The sequence below is a fragment of the Dermacentor albipictus genome, chromosome 10, assembly GCF_038994185.2.
Source record: "Dermacentor albipictus isolate Rhodes 1998 colony chromosome 10, USDA_Dalb.pri_finalv2, whole genome shotgun sequence".
In the NCBI taxonomy this organism is placed as follows: Eukaryota; Metazoa; Arthropoda; class Arachnida; order Ixodida; family Ixodidae; genus Dermacentor; species Dermacentor albipictus.
This window is the reverse complement of record NC_091830.1, coordinates 64,018,997-64,038,175: the sequence shown is the minus strand read 5'-3', so window position 1 is coordinate 64,038,175 and position 19,179 is coordinate 64,018,997. Positions and strand designations below refer to the sequence as shown.

At 46.5% G+C, this 19,179-nt stretch overlaps 1 protein-coding gene across 2 annotated transcripts in view; it reads right to left on the bottom strand.

Moving 5' to 3' along the window:
• Positions 1–17,616, bottom strand: part of LOC135904189 (uncharacterized) — a 39,686-nt gene extending 22,070 nt beyond the window's left edge. For both annotated transcript variants that reach the window (XM_065434821.2, XM_065434822.2), the window contains exons 1-4: positions 17,424–17,616; positions 13,695–13,878; positions 12,185–12,386; positions 5,924–6,255 (exon numbers count right to left, since the gene is read on the bottom strand). In XM_065434821.2, the coding sequence (XP_065290893.1) occupies positions 5,924–6,255; positions 12,185–12,386; positions 13,695–13,878; positions 17,424–17,504 (799 nt within the window). In that variant the 5' untranslated portion in view covers positions 17,505–17,616. The remainder of the gene's footprint in view (positions 1–5,923; positions 6,256–12,184; positions 12,387–13,694; positions 13,879–17,423) is intronic.
• Between the last annotated feature and the right edge of the window lie 1,563 nt (positions 17,617–19,179).

Sequence of the window (19,179 nt, the reverse complement as noted above, 5' to 3'; positions counted from 1 at the left end):
TTTTTTATTCAACAGACAAGCACCAGAAGAAAAAAGGAACTGTTCGACAAGACGTTCTCGTGCATCTATACGAGGGTCGCCCCACAGGTAGTTATGTGCATTGAAATCGCCAAGAACAGCATAGGGTTCTGGCAATTCATCAATAAAGGACTGAAATTCATGTTTGCTTAGTTTATAATGTGGGGGTATATAAAGTGAGCAACTAGTCATAAGCTTGTTTAGCAGAATAACTCGAACCGCCACTGCCTCAAGGGCCGTTCGTAGCTGCAAACGTTGACAGGCTATGCTTTTTTGAATTACAATGGCGACACCGCCCGATGATGCGATAGCATCGTCGCGATCTTTGCGATAAGTGACGTGCTGTCGAAGAAAATTTGTGTGTTTTGGTTTTAAGTGTGTTTCCTGTAAACACAGCACTTTTGGATTGTGTTTGTGGATGAGTTCTTGTACATCGTCAAGGTTTCTAAGGAGACCTCTGACGTTCCATTGTATGATTTGTGTATCCATATTTAGTGTAAATTAGTGCTGTGTGTACGGAAACGGAAGTGATGCATTAGATTACAGAGCTCTTTCGAGGCCCTGTAACCGGGGTTTTGCCTTTTTTGAAGCGTTCGAGGGAACCTCGCCGCTCCTTAGGCGCTTGGCGCGCCGTGGGGATAGGTGTTGTGTCCATTGCCTCTTGTAAGGCGCCGGACACGCGCTCTTGCGAGCGAGAAGTTTTTCGGGAGAGTCTCACCTCGGAAGGCAAAACCTCTGCGCCCACCTGCCCGGAGGTCGATGGGGTTCCCTGTGGAATTTGGCTGCGCCGGCTGTTGCCAGCGCTGGGAGGAGCCGGGGAGGTCGAGGCCGCCTCGGCTGCGCCTACCTTCGGGGCCACTATCGGTACTGCGGCAGCGCTGCGTGTAGCACAGGTTGCCGCCGATAACTCTTGTGGGGCCGGCAACCCAAGGGTAGCCTGGCCGGTTTGCTGGTTGGATGGAGTAGGCTTACCTACTTCCACCCTAGGGGCAGAAGCCAAAGGTGCCTGCTCGCTGCACGCGGGCATGGCACTTGGCATTGGCCGCTGCGACGCCGCCCCCCGACGCGCCGCATCAGCATAAGGTGTGTTGTGGAAAGGAGAGCACCTTTTACGGGCTTCCTTAAACGAAATATTTTCCTTGACTTTAAGGGTGATTATATCTTTTTCTTTCTTCCAGTTTGGACAGGAGCGTGAGTAAGCGGGATGGTCACCACTGCAGTTCACACAGTGAGGTGTGCCACTGCAGTTGTCGGAGGGGTGGCCCTGCACTCCACATTTTGCACAAGTTATTTGACCACGGCAGCTCTGCGAGCCATGGCCGAACCTCTGACATTTGAAACACCTTCTAGGGTTGGGGATATATGGTCGAACATTTAATCTGATGTATCCTGTTTCGATAGTTTCTGGCAGTGTGCTGGATGCAAATGTTAGGATAAGATGCTTTGTGGGGATTTCCTTGTTGTCCCGTCTAATTATAATACGTTTTACTTCAGTGACATTTTGTTCTTTCCATCCTTCCAAGAGTTCAGCTTCTGTCAAGTCTAGGAGGTCTGCCTCTGACACGACTCCCCGTGAGCTGTTCATTGTTCGGTGTTGTGTAATAGATATTGGTACGTTACCAAATGTCACAAGACTGCCAAGCTTTTCGTACTGTTGTTTCTGAGGGATCTCAAGGAGAAGGTCCCCGCTAGCCATTTTCGTTACCTTATAACCTGCCCCTAAGGCTTCGGTCAAAGATTTTGCTACTGTGAATGGAGAAATAAATCTAGCTTGTTTTTCAGGGCTCTCACTGTGTACTACGTGGTATTTTGGATAGGTCTCTTTCGTGCGGTTGAAACAAGTGCTTAAGTCTTCGGTGCGTCCCCTCTTCTGAGGGTGACGATCAAGTAGGCGGGGAAATGCCGGTGTTCCCATAGTAAATTGGTATGTTTTCAGCAGCAATGGCGGCCACCCACCATGGAGCCCAACTTGGGGACGCTGCAGGACTTAACGGGTAAGGCTGCAGGCGCCAACCGTACACTGCCACTATAACCTAATATATTATAGCCAAGGGAGGGCACATACACAAGGTTAACCCTTGCCGCCGTGGAGAAAGGAAGTAAATGGAAGAGAGAAGAAGACAGGAGAGATGAAAAAGGCGAGAGAGAAAGACGAAGATTGGAGAGGAGGACAGGAAAAGGCGACTGCCGATTTCCCCCGGGTGGGTCAGTCCGGGGGTGCCGTCTACGTGAAGGCGAGGCCAAAGGGGTGTGTTGCCGCCGCCGAGGGGCCGTAAAGGTCCAAACACCCGGCATTGGCTCAACCCCCAGGATCCCCTTTTGCCCGGACACGGCTAAGCCGCGCACGGCTACACGCGGGAGGGTCCAACCCTCGTGTGCTCGGGTACGTGGTGTCGCAACGCACCAAACGCCTGCTGACGCAGACGCCCCTGAGGGGATTTTGAACAATATTCTAGGAATATCTGCGCATGAGATAAATGTTATTCATGAGCAAGGTGCCCTACACATTTCGATATTGTGTAGGCACATGTTCTATTACGCATCCATTGGGTGAGGGTATATGCAGGTTTTGATTCCGCAAATCAAGATTTCATTGATAGTTTGCATGATGTGCACCTTTGTGCTTGGTGTCGCTCTTTTATCAAGTATCGGGTGCGCTATGCTTCATACATTTGTGAGAAGTGACCATTACGTTTGCTTGGTACTGCGAGCACGAGTGCAGCTCTATCAGAAGGTGTTCTGTAACGCGATATCTGTGACTGAACGGCAGATTCGTCAGCTAGAATAATCGCACTAGGAGAATAGTTCGTGCTGGAAAAGGAAGCACTTTATAAATTACTAAAGAAAATAATTAGAATATCTGTGTGTTATTTAATTTGAGCTGGTATTTGAATAAGTTGCATTGCCCTCATTTCATAACGTGATTTGCGCAATACTGAAATACTATTGGGTGTTTGAGGAACTTATGTGACATATACTAAAAGATTTATTTATTCAGTTTACCCTACAGGCTAAGAGGAGCATTGTGTAGGGGGGGGGAGGTTACCAAATTATGACATTGTACTGTAGGTAGATGTATTTTATTGAATGCTGTCATATCTTTTGCATCTTTGGATGATAATACGCGCACACTCCAAATATATTGGTGTGTTATATACATTGATCATTTTTTAATGTGTGCCTGCTGTTTAGTATGCAGAAATAGGCAATGTGCAGCTACCAAATGATGTGGTGTCGGAAAAGTGCTCAAAATATGTTCGCATGCATATCCATGGCTTGCCATTATTATAGAACTAGGAACGTAGAATTAGGCGCGAATCCTGCGCAATGGCAGTTTAGTTTCCTATACGGGTGTCCCAGCTAACTTGAACCAAGGGTTTAAAAATGAAATATTGGGGTCAGGAGAGTGAAACTACCTGCATATTGGTGACAGGCATTTGGCGCACCACAGGAAATTTTTTGTATCGCAATTACTTAACTAGTAATTAAGATAATTTTTTTAAAATTTTTAATATTGACTTTAGACACTAAGTGTGATTCGCAAAGTTGGAGAGCACTTTCAGAAACCCCCATTCCATTATTCGCCATAAAGAAAACCTTACGTGTACCTCTTTTTTCGAGCTCGAAAGAAAGCCCGCGAAATACAAAAAAAACCACGTGACGAGCGCATTTGCGCGCCGCGATCGTGCTGCTCTCAACCGTGCTTTCAGTGAACGAAATCAGCTCCGGTATTCATTCGGCGGCCCCGTTGCAGCGGCAGGCCGATATCTTGGCGGGGGTTTTTCGTCCGCGTCAGCTAGTTGGCACCCGGCGACGACGACTTAGTCCCAATCTGATAAGATACTGAGATGGCGAGTCTGCTTTGTCACTCAGAAGCAAAAGAGAAATACAGGGAATAATGTTTCGCCGCGAGGTGTTGGCGGCTGTGTGTTGCAGTTTCCTAATGAGGATTTTGAAAGCTGGAAGCAGCGGTGAAGCACAGTTTGTCGTGTGCTCTTCTTATGCCACTCTCATGCGAGACTGAATCTTTGGTGTAGTGATTACTAGCACTGCAGACATGCCGTTTACAAATGAAGAGAAAGCAGACATGGTTCTGGCTCTAGGTGCATGTCATGGGAACAGAAGGCGCGCTGCAGACCTTATGCAACAATGGCACCCAGGCAGGCGGCCAAGTTCAGTAACGATCCTGCGTGCCTTCGAGACGCTGCGACGGATGGGCAGTTTTACGTCCACACGACACAGAGCACCTGTTTTTGACGAGGACTTCGAGACGCATATTTTATCGCTGTTCGCTCTGGAACCCCAAGCAAGCGTGCGCAGCGTGAGCGAGGATACCGGAGTCTCCAGGTCATCAGTTTGGCGAATACTGCGCAAACACCGCCTGCATCCGTACCACGTACAGCTTCATCAAAATCTGTTGCCACGGGACTTCCAAAACAGGACCGATTTTGCTAATTGGATTCTGATAAAGATGCAGGACGACCCGGATTTTTTGAACAAAGTGATATGGAGTGACGAAGCTAGTTTTTCGCGCAATTCACAGGTGAACCTGCACAATGCTCATTACTGGAGCGATTCAAATCCCTACTGGGTTTTACAGACGCAGCACCAGTACCAGTGGTCATTTAGTGTTTGGTGTGGACTTTTCGACGGTAGTTTGATCGGGCCTGTGTTTTTCGACCAGACGCTGACAGCAGATCGCTACACCAATGATATCCTCAGAGGACCCGTTGACGACTTCCTTTCGGATCTACCGCTCGCCAGGGCCACAAATGTGTGGTTTCAACACGATGGCGCCCCCGCGCACAGCAGCGCCAAGGCTCGGACCTGGCTCGACGCAGCGTTCCCGCAGAAATGGATAGGACGACTAGGTCCCGTGAACTGGCCAGCCAGGTCTCCTGATATGACACCTCTGGACTACTTTTTGTGGGGTCATATCAAGGACAAGGTGTACAGCACACCAACTTCCACACCGCAAGACCTTAAAGACAAAATAACGGAAGTCTGTTTAAACATGCCTGAGGCTGTCATACGAAATGCAACGGCTGATTTGGTTACAAGATGCCAGAGCTGTATCGTCGCACAAGGTGACCTATTCGAGCACTTTTTATAATTGGTAAGAAACCGAAATGAAATGGAGTCAGGACAACCGCATGCCACGGCTGTCATCGCCGCACAGCCAAGCCATAAACCGCCACTTTTATTTTCTTTGCAACTGGCAAATAAAACTCCTCTCATTTGAAAACTTCGAGCTTGGCAGTCTTTATCGCGACTGCAAAGCGCAGCGCACTCGCTGCAATTTACACCGTCACGCGCGAACTGGCTGACACGGCCGAAGAAACCACCACCAAGATATCGGCCTGCCTCTGAAACGGGGCCGCCGAATGAATACCGGAGCTGATTTCGTTCACTGAAAGCACGGTTGAGAGCAGCACGATCGCGGCGCGCGAATGCGCTCGTCACGTGGTTTTTTTTGTATTTCGCGGGCTTTCTTTCGAGCTCGAAAAAAGAGGTACACGTAAGGTTTTCTTTATGGCGAATAATGGAATGGGGGTTTCTGAAAGTGCTCTCCAACTTTGCGAATCACACTTAGTGTCTAAAGTCAATATTAAAAATTTAAAAAAAATTATTTTAATTACTAGTTAAGTAATTGCAATACAAAAAATTTCCTGTGGTGCGCCAAATGCCTGTCACCAATATGCAGGTAGTTTCACTCTCCTGACCCCCATATTTCATTTTTAAACCCTTGGTTCAAGTTAGCTGGGACACCCGGTATAGCTTATGCTAATGAAACAAAAAAAACGCGCACACAGCATCATGCACAGCAATCGAACTTTGTAAAGTAGTTTAACATTGCTAAATTTCTGGTAGATTGTTGCAATTGGTTGGTTTTTACGCTGCTTACGTGTTTCTTCTGGCACTCCGGCATCGTCATTGGCAAGTATTAGCGTAAATCGGCAGGGCTCTTGTTCCAAAATTTCGAGGTCTGGAAGAACGCGCACCCTTATGCTTGCTTCGTTTTGCTGGCCGAGCCTCATCCTTCGTGTATGTGCGCCAACCAAGCGCTCCAAACTTTGGCCTGCGACGCGCCTTCGTGCGTTTACAGTGGCGTCCGAGGCGTCGTCCTCTGTCGCCTGCTGTGGAGAAAGCGCACCGCCATCCGGTGCTTCGGAGGCGCCGCTTACGTTTCTCTCCCGTGAACTGTCTGGGCCCTCGAGAGGAAACCTATACGCTGATCTGGAGCAACAAAAGGAAATTGGTGAACGAAGTGTGGCAGGCAAGACGTTGCTTCAAGCATATGCAGTAGCAAAATGCAGAGCGTTCGACTTTAGTTTATGTTATTCTGCAGAAACGGCTATGAAACTGAAAGTTGGAAGCCACCTATTGGTGAATTATTCATCGCCCAGCAGTCAGTTTGGCTGAGAGGCGATGTATTGACTGAAGCAGTGCTTACCACTGCAGGTTCTTTGAGCAGCCCGTAAATGGTAAAAGCACGCTTTCGTACTCTCCAAGCCTGAAGCCAGCCGCTAAAGGCTCATTCACAATACGCCAACGCGACACGGATTTCGTACTGCTGACGGTTGGCGAAAACGTTTTTCCCTTCCTGTCGGCGCCTCTCTCACAATGTACTGACGCCGATCTATCAGCCAACCGTCGGAAGATGGTCGCTGTCGGTACAGTGTGACAGAGGCTCCAACAGGAAGGAAAAACGCCGTTGGCGAAAGTTTGCAGGCAGCAATGGGTCTCGTGTTGACCTAGTGTAAAGGAGCCTTAAGCATCGCTAGGCGAGTACACAAAGCCTATAGGAAACGCAGAATTTTTAGGCTTGCATGCTGTAACCACGCATTATCTGGCATATAGCCGTCGTGGCTGCCCGGCGATCATCAGTGGCTTCATTTGCGCACCTCACATGTACCTTAAAAAATTTACTGGTTCCTTATTTATGCATAGCAACACCTTTATTTCACGAGCCGACCCACGTATCGCACCATCTGTCCGCAACAGTATCTAGTGGACGCTGGATGTAAAATAAAAGAATAGCCGTTATGAATAAATACGGCGACATTATGTGAACAAATGACTTCACAATAAAAACTTACTGGCCTTCCACTCTGTGAAGAATGATCGCCAGCGAGCTGTTTATGTCAATGGCGAAGTGCACCTCTGCCGTGGGTCGGTCCAGCATTGTACAGTCTGAGGCATCGGTGCACGAATGACGAGTGCTTAACGCCTGCTTTCTCTCCGCCGCGGGTCGGCTCGATATTGCACTATGGACACGTGTGCTTATCTTTATCGGGCGACCACGTTTGGCCGCCTAACAAATGTTATCGCGCAGCGCAGGACGCGCCTGCATGTAAAAGAAGTTTCTGGAATGTTATCGATGGTTCCCTACACTGTCTTTCACCGCAACTTGTGTAATCTGATTGCATGTAAGCGTGACGCGAATAGTGTAGAACTTTGTGGAAGACACGCGGGTACCATCGGTTAATCTGGAACATTCAACGACTGATCTATAAAAGCCGACGCGCTTGACCCGCTGATCAGATTTTCGACGATCGCCGACCGAGTTCGCCGCTATCGTTGTGCTATAACCTGTTGTGTATAGACTGTTTTTGTGGGCACAGGTTCGCCCAATAAAACGCTCGTTTCGTTAATCACAGTATTGCTACTGTGTTCTTGAACGTCACCACCACGTGAAACTATCTTCCAGATTAGTCCAGGAATGGGCAGTGCTTCACGCGGGCTTCGCATCCACCGTGGGGCTGCCCGGCATCGAACTACCACCAGGATTCGCCTATATATGGTGAGTACTTAACGCCTGCTGCATCTCCGCCACAGGTCGCTCCGGCATTTAAGTATCTTCGGGATCGGTCCACGTTTGGGTAGTTCTGTTTCTCCACTCGGAGACAAACTTGGGTAACTATCCCTAAACAGCATCATTGTAATTCGCTGTGAAATGTGTTACTTCCTTGTGTGCCCTAATTAATAATAAATAAATTATTTAATGAATAATAAACAGTAAATAAATAATTATGGTGAAGGACGTGGCTGCACTAGCACATGCGCGTTTGCGTGCTAGCGTCGAGTTGCACCAACGAGGCAGCTGTGGAAGACGACGACGATGCCGGAGCCATTCGTGATGGTAGTTTTGTGTTAACACGCGGATACGATCCTAGAGGAAGTAGCCTCAACAGCTTCGGTGTTACAGGTTGTGCACTCGCAACGTAAGTGGTCACTCAAAAATTTTCCTTGCGATGAATTCTGTCAGAATTTTATTACCAACACAAAAAAATGTCACCGTGCATGGACGGCGGCAGCCCTCTGAAAGAAATAGTCGTTGCGCTAATTCCTATCCGGCGGCGTCGTTCTCATTGTAAGTGGGAGCGATATTGTCCAGCAACCAGTGCTACGAACACAGGAATATTTCCCTGCATCTAGAGATATGTAGCCCGGTTTAGGTAAACGGGCCAGTTCTCGTAAATAAAAGAAAATTTTGCGGTAAGGAGAAACCAATGCTTCGATGCCGTGACGACCAATGTGTAGAACTGCTACCGCGAAGGCGTGTTTGCATTCCTGTGGCAACAAGTAATGCCCACGTGAACATGCTAAGTATGACTAATGATCGTCTTGCTGTGTAGTAAGGACATTTTGCTAAGTAAACTACAAGGTAAGGGTGCCTTATGATCATTAATGAACTATTCCTGTTGCCATTATGCTTTTGATATCTGTGAAATGTGAAGCAAATATTGACGTGTAACTGGCGAAAACAAACTTATGCTGTAACACAAAAAGAAACATAAAACAATATCGTCGCGTCAGCAGAAATCACCCAGCACCAAGCATGATAACACGGTCCTTGCGCTGAGAATCAGTACGTATATTAAAATTTAACACGACGTGGCGAAGGACACAGCAACCTCGACAGAAATAGCAGTTTTGACGTGCTAGGGCGAGTTTTCGCTTTCAGGAAAGTTACTGAAAATGGTCATGTATTTTCGCACTGTAAACGCAATCTAGTATATACGACCTTAAACACGTAGTGGTGGGTGTGCTCGACCGGTACCCAGCAAACGAGAAAACTCATTGCACCTGCTTCACAATTTTACAAAGGTGCCGTAAAGTTGCACACTGCGTGGTGACGCGTGTTCCGTTATGAAAGGCTGGGCACCCATTTTTTGACCAATTTCAGAAAAGGCTCCACGTAATCCTTTTGTATGGAAAGGAATGTATAAGACTGCGGACGTACTCTACTGTGAGTATGAGCGCTTCAAGTGAAAGTATGTTGTCAGCCGGACAACCTCCAATGCAACATCATTTCAATTTGAGTGAAGTAACTTTTTACTTCAATATCTGATACATGATATTAAAATCAATTTTACCAAGGTATTTGCCGTCTGCTTGCATGACAAAACGTATTTTTACATAAAGCATGTTGAAAAACTGAACTATTATATCTCGCAAAAATGTAGGGAAATCAGGTAAATTTTTGAAATATTTAGAGGGAAGCAAGCTTCGGAGTTTGGTAGTACTAGCATCCCAAAAAGTAATAGGCCAAGCAGGGCTCTTAGGCTTCTTGTCAGCGAGATGCCTTTTTGCACGTTTTTGCGATTTAAGTGAGCTAAGTCAGGCGAACAGCACCGCAAGATTCAAGCAGCTACAACCATTAAGCGATGTAAATTATAATCACATACACAATGCTGCTATTCCTGCACGATGCAGATATAAATCTTTTATTTCACGTTCTTTTATTCTGCATGTGTCTCGCGGGAAGTTTAACGAAATAAGGAAAACAATAGACCAGGCAATAAAATCACAAATTTGGTATACAAGTCGTGTTGGGAGGTTAAAGTAAAAACATCCGGACGACTGAGCTTAATACGTAATGTTGGCGGTGTCACTCGTTTTACAACATGATTTTAGCTTATGTGAGCGAGAATCTTACGAAGGTCACTAATTCAGTATACATTTGAAGTGCCTGAATAAGGTAATAGAATTCTGCAGTAATCATTACGGTGCCTTTCATCAATAGTGCGTAATAAAAATTGGAGGACGCTTAAGCTTCGCCTTCAAGAGTGGGACGCGACAGCGTTCCCGTCGACCCGCCAATGGGTGTAAGACAATGCGCTACGGCACAGCGATCACTTACGATGCACCCCGCATCGGACTTAGCGCCCACCTATCACGCGGTGAGCGTCGAGCAACGCAGCGTTCGGCGCGGCAACGAAACGTGCGCCTGAGCGAACGGAACGAACCAAAGAACTCGGTGTCTCGGAGGGGAAACGATCTACGCCAGCCAAACGACGCGATCGGCACGGGCAGAGAGATAGATAGTAATCTAAAGAAAGGACCGGGAGCACGGAGAAGCGTCGTCAGGGGAGAGGGAGTCCCGTGACGCGCCTGGCAGCGGTCCCAATGCGCGCGCGGCGCGCCTCCTGTCGGGGCAGCGCCGTACATTGAGAGGAGGGGGTCTTCTGTGTTTGCCGCAAGATGGCTCTGCGTGTGCGGAAAGCGCAGAAGAAATGCAGCGGAAACGCACTTCGCAAGTCGTGTAATTGTGACTTCTGTACGTTACATGTTCATAATTACCGATATACACCGCAGTATAACTTTCCACGGCTCGTTTCGAAGGCAACACCGCATTCACTAGAGGCGCGTTTGCACCGCTTGGAAGCATCGAACTCGTGGCTGAGTGGTAGCGTCTCCGTTTCACACTCCGGAGACCCTGGTTCGATTCCCACCGGGCCAATCTTGGAAGTTGCTTTTTATTTATGAAGCGCCTGACGTGATTTATCGCTCACGGTCAACGCCGCAAACGCCGACGCCGACACCGACGCCGACGACACCGGCTTTTCTGCGACACGAGCTCTTTAACGCTATCGCGTTAAAATGCTATCACAATATCTTATGCTAGAACAGAAACAGATCCTTTAACTTTAACGCGACCTGTCCACTATATTTATCGTTTACGAATTGTAATTTCCATCGTGCATACTTACATGGGTTTCATTCAGAACTGTGTCGGCAGGCGGACCTGACGTAGGCTGACGAATTGCGGAACGCTGAGAGGGCACACCATGTAGGGTGCGAGCTCGCAACTCAGCAAATGCTATTTCGCTACTTTCATTGAACATGACGACAGGTGAGAGCGGCTGTGATGACCCTGCAGTGAAAAGACGCTCTCCTTCTGCTAGCCCTAGTGCTCCCGATAGAACAGCCTGCGGTTGTACATGTCTGTTGATGAGGAGGTTGAATAACGGCCGGAAAGTGCAAGGTGTATAGTTTGAGGTGCTCTGTCACTGAATACTTCGCGTTCAGTCAGTTCTGTATTACTGTATACTTTTTGTACTTGGTGTAGGCCTTGCACAGGCGCCGTAAATCTGTGAAGTGGAAAATTTTCGTTCTAGACTTCCTGCATTCTTACGGAAATAAACTGAAATTTGAATTGAACTGAGCAACTTAGCAAGTGAAGCAAAGATAACAGGGTGGCTTGAAATTATGCTAAAATTAACATTTTCTATGCGTAGACCTTTGCTTGAAAGACAGCTGTTATGATGAGTTAATAAGAGCGTCAACGCCTACTTTGGGAACATTAAATAGGCGTGTTCAGTTGGCCAGCGGAGTATTCATATATGTGTTTTTGTACGCTTATATTTATTGTCTTTTTGGTTTCTCTATAATTGATGAATTTCTATTGACAGTGTTATTCCGGTACAGCGGAAAAACAAACACTACTGCTGGTCTTTTGATGTCTAGGTGCTATTGTTGACTAACATTATCAATACGACCCTCAATGGCTAAAACGTATTGCACATTCCCCATGTAATAAATAAAAAAGCCAAACAAGAGCTATCCGGCGTCAAAGAGCAAGCACTCTTTCCAATATGACGTCGTGAAGATTTCCGGATCAGAGTGCGCAACCATTCCCCCACAAAATAAGATATGCACGATCACTATCGATTTATTAGTAATTCACAGCTCTCTACAATTTCAGCACCAAGGCAATTTTTAGGATCATAGAAATGTCTCTGAATGACGCAATAGGAATATTTCCCCATCTAAACCTTTGTAAGACGTGGTCGGAATTTAGGCTTGTTTTGACATCAGTTATTCCTATGCCCTGCAATGTTCTCTAAAGATCAATTATATTGCGCTAGAATCTACGTACCGCACTTGCTGTAGGGCCGGCAATATGTTTGACGTGTTGACAGCCGCGCTTGCAGCCGCGTTAGCTGCTGGAAGAGCGGTGCTGTCCTCATACGACGGCTGCGTTACTTGAGAAGCTGGGCTGGAAGAAGACTCGACGGCATCCGAGAAAGTAGGCAGCGGTTCTGGTGCAGCACCATGTTCATTTGAAGCGACTCCCAAGCCTGCAACAGGAGGGAGCGCCTCAAAAATTGCATATGCGGTACCTTTCTTGAGAAACAAACTTTTGAAAAATCATTGTCAGGTATATTTATGTAGGCGAACAGCCGAGCCCTTTAAATTTGTTCTAATTTTTATAGAAAAGGCAGGGCTTAAGGCATTTATATATAGCTAGCGATAATATCTACGTAGTGTGTTGTTCTATTACCTAATTTAGTAGACAGCAAAATATGTTAACGATGACATGTGGAGCTGTAAAACCGGCATAAGCAAATGGGTTTTTGTTAGATGTTTGCTCAATGTAGTGCGACAGCATCGTTGGCGAAGGCGCCAGCATACTCCTCGCCTGCCAAAGCAAGAGGAGCAGACGCTGCTTTGAAGAGGAAAGCTGTCCATCGAACCGTTCAGATGTCCGTAACCTCTCGGACGACCACAACTGCGTCCCGAAAATCTACAATAGTAGACAGTCGGCGTTGAACACGCCCCGAAACTCGGTTGCGCTATCGCGAATGCCATTTCAACCAGCGCATACCTTTCAGCCGCGAGAGTGCGACAATCACAAAAACTATTTGTGATTTATATCTAAAAAACTATTTGGAAAGATGACGCCTATTTGAGATCTCTGCGGACCGTATCACTGGAAAAAGCAAACGTCTACATATCTACGAAATATAAAAATTAACCTCATGTTATCACTTGCCCTCTACACAGTTCAGTGACCAGGCCACAGGGCACTCGTCTACGGCTTGAAGATATTTCGAATAGAAAACATGCCAATCTAATGTTCGTCAAGGGGGATAATGCTCTCACCTGTCCTAATCTACGCGTTGTTTTTTTTACATGTGAAATAATCCTTACTTACATGTGAAAGGTTTCTAGTAGCATCTCTATACATAGACAACATAGAAATTGCTAATTGATCTTTTTTTCTCTGCAGACCAACAATACCATTCTCATGGGTGATTTTTCCAACTACACCGGGTCTTGAGGCCATCAGACACCTTCGGTTTCACAGCTCTCAAGCCAGGAAGGCAAACATTTGGGGTCCTGATAATTTAATAATGGGCTTTGCACCTGACACCCAAAATATAAATTAGAGGCAAGCCACAGTCGGAGGTCGAGGAGTAATAATTCTGGATAACTGGGGCTCTTTACTGTTGACATTATTTTATCGATATGCTTCCGTCGCAGGGATAACATCCCCGGCCTCGGGCTAAGCGGTGCAATGCCCTAGCCACTCTGCTTCAGTATTGGGTGGCTTTTTTTCCTGTCGTGTCATCCCTGAGAGGTGTGACCGTGTAAATACTACTTACTTTGTTCATGCACGTTCTCATTACTTCCCCTGGCAGCATCGCCAGTCTGCTCTTGATTTCCCGATGAGGAAGTATTAAGGGGACTCCTCAGAGGCCCTTCTTGATTGGGATTCCGGTGCAACCGCTCACTGTCTGGTTGCCTAGGCGAATCAAGTTGCTGTAAAATTTCGCTTGTTTCACCAGCCTGCGAGAAGCCAAATGAATGAATGAATGTTTGATGCTTATTGGCGCAAGGGCCAGGTATGGCCAAAGAGCGCCATGAACGTGGTAATCAGTTCGCAGTATAGTTATTTGTCCTGTGATGTCGATGTGACGTGGCTGTAAAAGGGCCCTAATAATAGTCGTTCTAAGGTGCAGGAAATCTATTTATAATGGCACGCCATCTTAAATCGCGAGATATTTAAAACCCCAGATATTTAAACGTATCGACAAGAGTAATGCCAACGTCGTTAATTTTGTATACATGCGATAGTGGACTCTTCTCTTTTGTTACGGTCATTTAGGGATATTTAGGCTCATATTCCAAGTCTGGCGCGAGTTAGAAATTGATGTTAGCGAATTGCTTAAGAGTAATTGATCATCTTTAGTTTGAATGGCATGGTAAACAACGCAGTCATCCGCGAAAAATCGGCATTGTACAGCAGTGTCAAGTGAGAGATCATTCAGATAAACAAGAAAAAGTAATGGTCCAAGGACGGACCCTTGAGGTACGCCTGAAAGGACTGGAAGCATTGATGATTTAAAGTCACCTATTTGAACATATTGTGTGCGCTGCGTTAGGTAAGAGTCAAGCCACCCCCGAATACGCTCATTTCTAAAGAGGTGCTTTAGTTTTAATATCTTTTGGAATGTGACACGCAGTCGAAGGCTTTTTCAAAGTCTAGAAAGGTTATGTCGACCTGGCCACTATTATCAAGAACTGCAAACAAATCGTTAGTAATGTGGAGTAACTGTGTCACTGTTGAAAGGCCACGCCTGAATCCGTGCTGACTGCTCATGAAAAAATTGTTGCCTTCTAGGAAGCTGCTTAAACATGGAGCTGATGCCATTGTGGCATACAATGCAAATTGGGTGGACGCTCCCTTAACGAGAACTGTTCAAGATATGCGACGCATCAATTTGTTATGCGTCGTAATTAGGCGTGCGCGGATTATGCTGATATAGCACACGGTATTTAGATATACGGGAGGAGTACGAGGTGAAAGATGCACATATTTACGGTGCCGAACGAATACATATCACACCACGTGGACTGCCACATAATGCTGCGGTTATCTTTTGCTGTTCCCATTCAGATCAGCTCCACTTGGTTTCTTCGAGCGATTCCCGGGGTGGCTTAACCATCGCGATTAAATTCCATGGCTTTGCGTCCCAAAATCACTATCCAATTATGAGGCTTGCTGTAGTGGGGGACTCCGGAATAATTTGCACCACCTGATGTTCTTGAACGAGCAGGTAAATCTATGTACACGGTTGTTCTCGCATTTCGCTACCATTGAAAGGCGGTTTCCGTTGCCGGGATAAAGCGAGCGCGATAATGCCATCACATACAGTGGAGGGGGGGGGGGGTGTAGCTAAGTGCGCGTGTGTAATTATTGCTTCAGTGGCACATACTCTCAAGTTGCGTCCCGTTTAGTCACTTGCGTACTCACTGGTCTGCTGCTTACCAAGGGGTCTGATACTGCTTATGACGCCGCTTTAACTACAGGCTTAGGGATTTCTACCTAGGCTTAGAGCATCCTTTCTATGCATGACGTATGTGTTACGCCGGTGCGCAAAAAATTTTCCGCGACCAGTGGGTCGCTTGTCACTTCATTCCTGACGACAGGTATTAAGGTCGCACACAATGTGCCTATACTGCATATTCTGTCCCTGTATTCAGAGAGCAGTTTCGTGGCTTCGCATGCAATTTATCGACCGACTGACCGTATAATGCTACAACTTTAAAGCAAGAGCCTTTCTGCCACATTGTAACAGTACATGGGCTTCTAGGCATTTCCCTTTGCACTCTGTAGGTGAAATATTACAGCCCACCATGGGTTATAATTGTGGCGTTTCATGCGCCAAGGCAATCACATGGTTCTTTACAGGTGGCCGATTCTTCAACGGTACAACAGTAACGCACGATGGTTGACTGGCCGGCCCGGCGACGCCTTCCAACGGCGTAAAGTTGGCAAAGTGACGAGGTCGACAAATTCTTGCTCATCTCATGAATTCGTAGCATTGGAAGCCGCTGACAGGTCAGTCAGTTGACCCTCGCACGGTATGCTAAAGAATCGGCCAACTGTACGTCATTTTACAGCGAAGATGTACATGGCTAGGTTCTGGAACAAAGTTGAGCGCGTCAATCGGGCCGCGTAGTTCTAGAATTCGTCGCCATACATGCGAAAATCCCGAAGACAGTGCAATACCAGGCCGACCTACGGCGGAGGTGAAGCCCATAAAAACACATATATTAAGCTCGCAAGAACAGATTATAAACTTACCCTTGTCGGCCATGTGTACGTTTGCACCACCCCGAATTTTTCGGCGTTCGAAGCGCTTGCTTATCGCCTCTTCTTTCTTTCCGCTCTCCCGTGGTATCAGTCCTGTGAGCGTGCTGCTCGCCAGGAGCGCGAAGCAGGAAGAAATGCGAACCGTCCATGCGGCGCCGATACCGCCAACTAGGAACGTTTCACCGAAGCAACGGCCCGGTTCAGAGGGAGTTTGTGAGGAACCAATGTGGTGTGCCTTGTCTTCTGTGTGGCCGCGGAATGCGGTGAGGTACGTGTCTGCTCTACAAGCCAGGTTTCGTTGGTAAACGCGTCGTTCCACCTTCTGCAACAATACATGAGTAGGTATGCTCCCTGATGCTTCATAACCTTCCGAGGCTGAACATCCTGAAGTAACGACGAGTCACCCCTCACCTTTTATCTATGTGCATATGGCGTTCGACGCACGGAAATGGACAGGTAACCAATAAGAGGCCTACATACACAGCTTCGCTGCTCCATTATCTTCCCTGAGTGGAATGATGCTTAATTTTTCAAAGCGATTCGAGAAAGGTGTGAATAATCGAGTAATCAAGGGCAATTCGAGTAAGACCAAGTCCGCCTTTAGCCCGCAACAGGCTATTCCGTCTGGAAGCGTCTTTGAGAATGCGCATTATTTATAGCGGAGCCAACAAGAACTTCGCAACCGCGTTTCGATGGGTGTGAAATACGAAAATACCATTGTGCTTAGATATAGGTGCACGTTAAAGAGGCGCAGATGGTTCTAATTTCTGTACTACCCGACGATGGCGTGGATGAATATCACATTGTGGTTTTGCCACGCAAAACCCCAGAATTTATATATTTCAAAATTATCGAGAATTTCAATCACAGCTTACAAATAGAGCGGCCCTAGTGCTTAGGCATTTCTGCCTGAAGGGAAGTATTCTACACTGGAAAAAGATCTAAGATTGTGAAAGCACCACCCAGAATTTTCACAAACAAGCTGCAACTTTCATAGAAACGCTACGATATATTGCATGCTTCAGGTCTCCGGCGCTGCAGTTACAGGGAAGCTTTCTTCGTTAATAGTAGCCAAACGATAAGCAATAATCAAGGATCCTTGAACATACGAAATCATGTATGCCACGAAGGCCAGCACAAGCTTGCTAGGCTACCGACCCCTAAATGTTGTCCTTACGAGAAAACTAATCAACGTCGCCTAGAAAGCTACATGTAACCAAGTACCGACACTTGCCTGCGTCCCTGGCAATGAATTGGCTTGTATGGGTGCATCATCTTCGACGACTGCGTCTACTTGATCACCATCGCCTTGCATATTGCTCCGTCGTTCCCACGGTGGATTTGTGGTTCCGTGCGTTCCAGTGGATCCTTGTTGCAACCTTACCCTTCGCTGCGCGGTCGGTTCTAGATATGGCTCTAGAACGACTATTTTGAAGCGCATGTATGAAAAGTCACGTGTCTCAACAGTTGCTACGACACATAAGCAGGCCATACATACGTTGCTCATGAGATGCTGAGATAATATTATTTTGCTCTTCATAGCGTCTTCCGTTCGGATAGCGGAAAAATGGTATCAGTAGTTTCCGATATTTGTGAAGACGCGCAGCGGTATTGTAGCCGTCGGCTTCGTATGGCATCATATGTGTTTGCTTCATATATCCCCTCGCAACTAGGTTTTACAAATCACGCAAGATTCGTTAACACGCAATAATATATACAAGAATAAGCTTTAGAAAAGTAAGCTGCTGGGCTTGTTGGTTTCACATCATTTTTGCAAGGAAGCACAGCGGAAAAAGGAGACGTGGACAGGAAAGACGCTCCCAGGCAACCTACTATGTTTTAAGGACAAACCACCAGTAACGCTATTGTGCATGTCCGCCATCGAGAATTGTGAAAAAGGCTAACAATTTTTTTTTTACAAAAACCGCCTAAGAGAGCATGTATCACTGCATCAATAATGACAGCTAGTGTAGGTGATAGCCACAACAGCACGTGCATGTGGCCTGACGGAAATAATTCAAAAAAAGATAAGAAGGGCATAAAAGAAGGCATAAGAAGAACAAGACCTGTGGAAAAGAAACACATGAAACCACGCATCTCCTGCACCGCCGAACTGCGATATGCAGCCTGTCTACCAAGCGGAAAAACCGGGAATTCTCAGAAATTCAGAATAGTCTGGAAAAACAAAGGGAGAACGCAGGGAATTTGTGCATTATTCTCGGAAAATTTGCTATCAGTTTATTGAAACGGAGCGATAGCAGCCCTACTCCTCGCTCGAGTTAAAGAGAGGAATCCTAAAGAATTGTCTTTGACGCCATGTCGTCGTCTGGAGGAGTTGCCGGTGTACAGTCAACGACGGATTTTCCGGACGCCAGATTTTTGTGAAAAATAAGAAGCTAGAATCCACTGGGGTAGAATGTGCTCACAGTGAATAAGTTGAATATCGCAGATAAAGATTTATTCTGCTTTCTTTTACAATTTTCTTAGAATCATAAAAAAATTATTGATAGTCTGGTTCCGAGCGCTCCCTTCCATTGTTATATCTGTATCTGTTCTAATATTTCTCTTTCCCAATACTGGCGACCAGTGTTCCTGGGTGAGTCGCATACCAAACAAATACGAGGAGCCATGCAGGCTGTCCTTGTCTCGGTCAACTACAGCTTTGCAGTGGATAGGCGTTGGAAAACACATGACATTGTTTAACTAGTAAAAGGTGATTGCGGGCCTAAAATTGTATGTCCGGCAAGTGTTCTTGCTATTATTCTAAGCAGTAGGGTTCCCTCTACGTCGTCGAGCCTCAAAAAAAAAAAGAAGGAATAGAAGTTCTGGCGCTTTGCTGTATTTAAATTTTCTTGTTTGCTTTTACAAGAATGCTGATAAGGGAATTCATGCTAGAGCTGTTCCTGACCCAAAAAAGAAAATTTCCGGCTGTATTGTTTCACTTGTCTTGCACTTCAGACAACGGTTGCCACTGTCTGCAAGTGTTCATA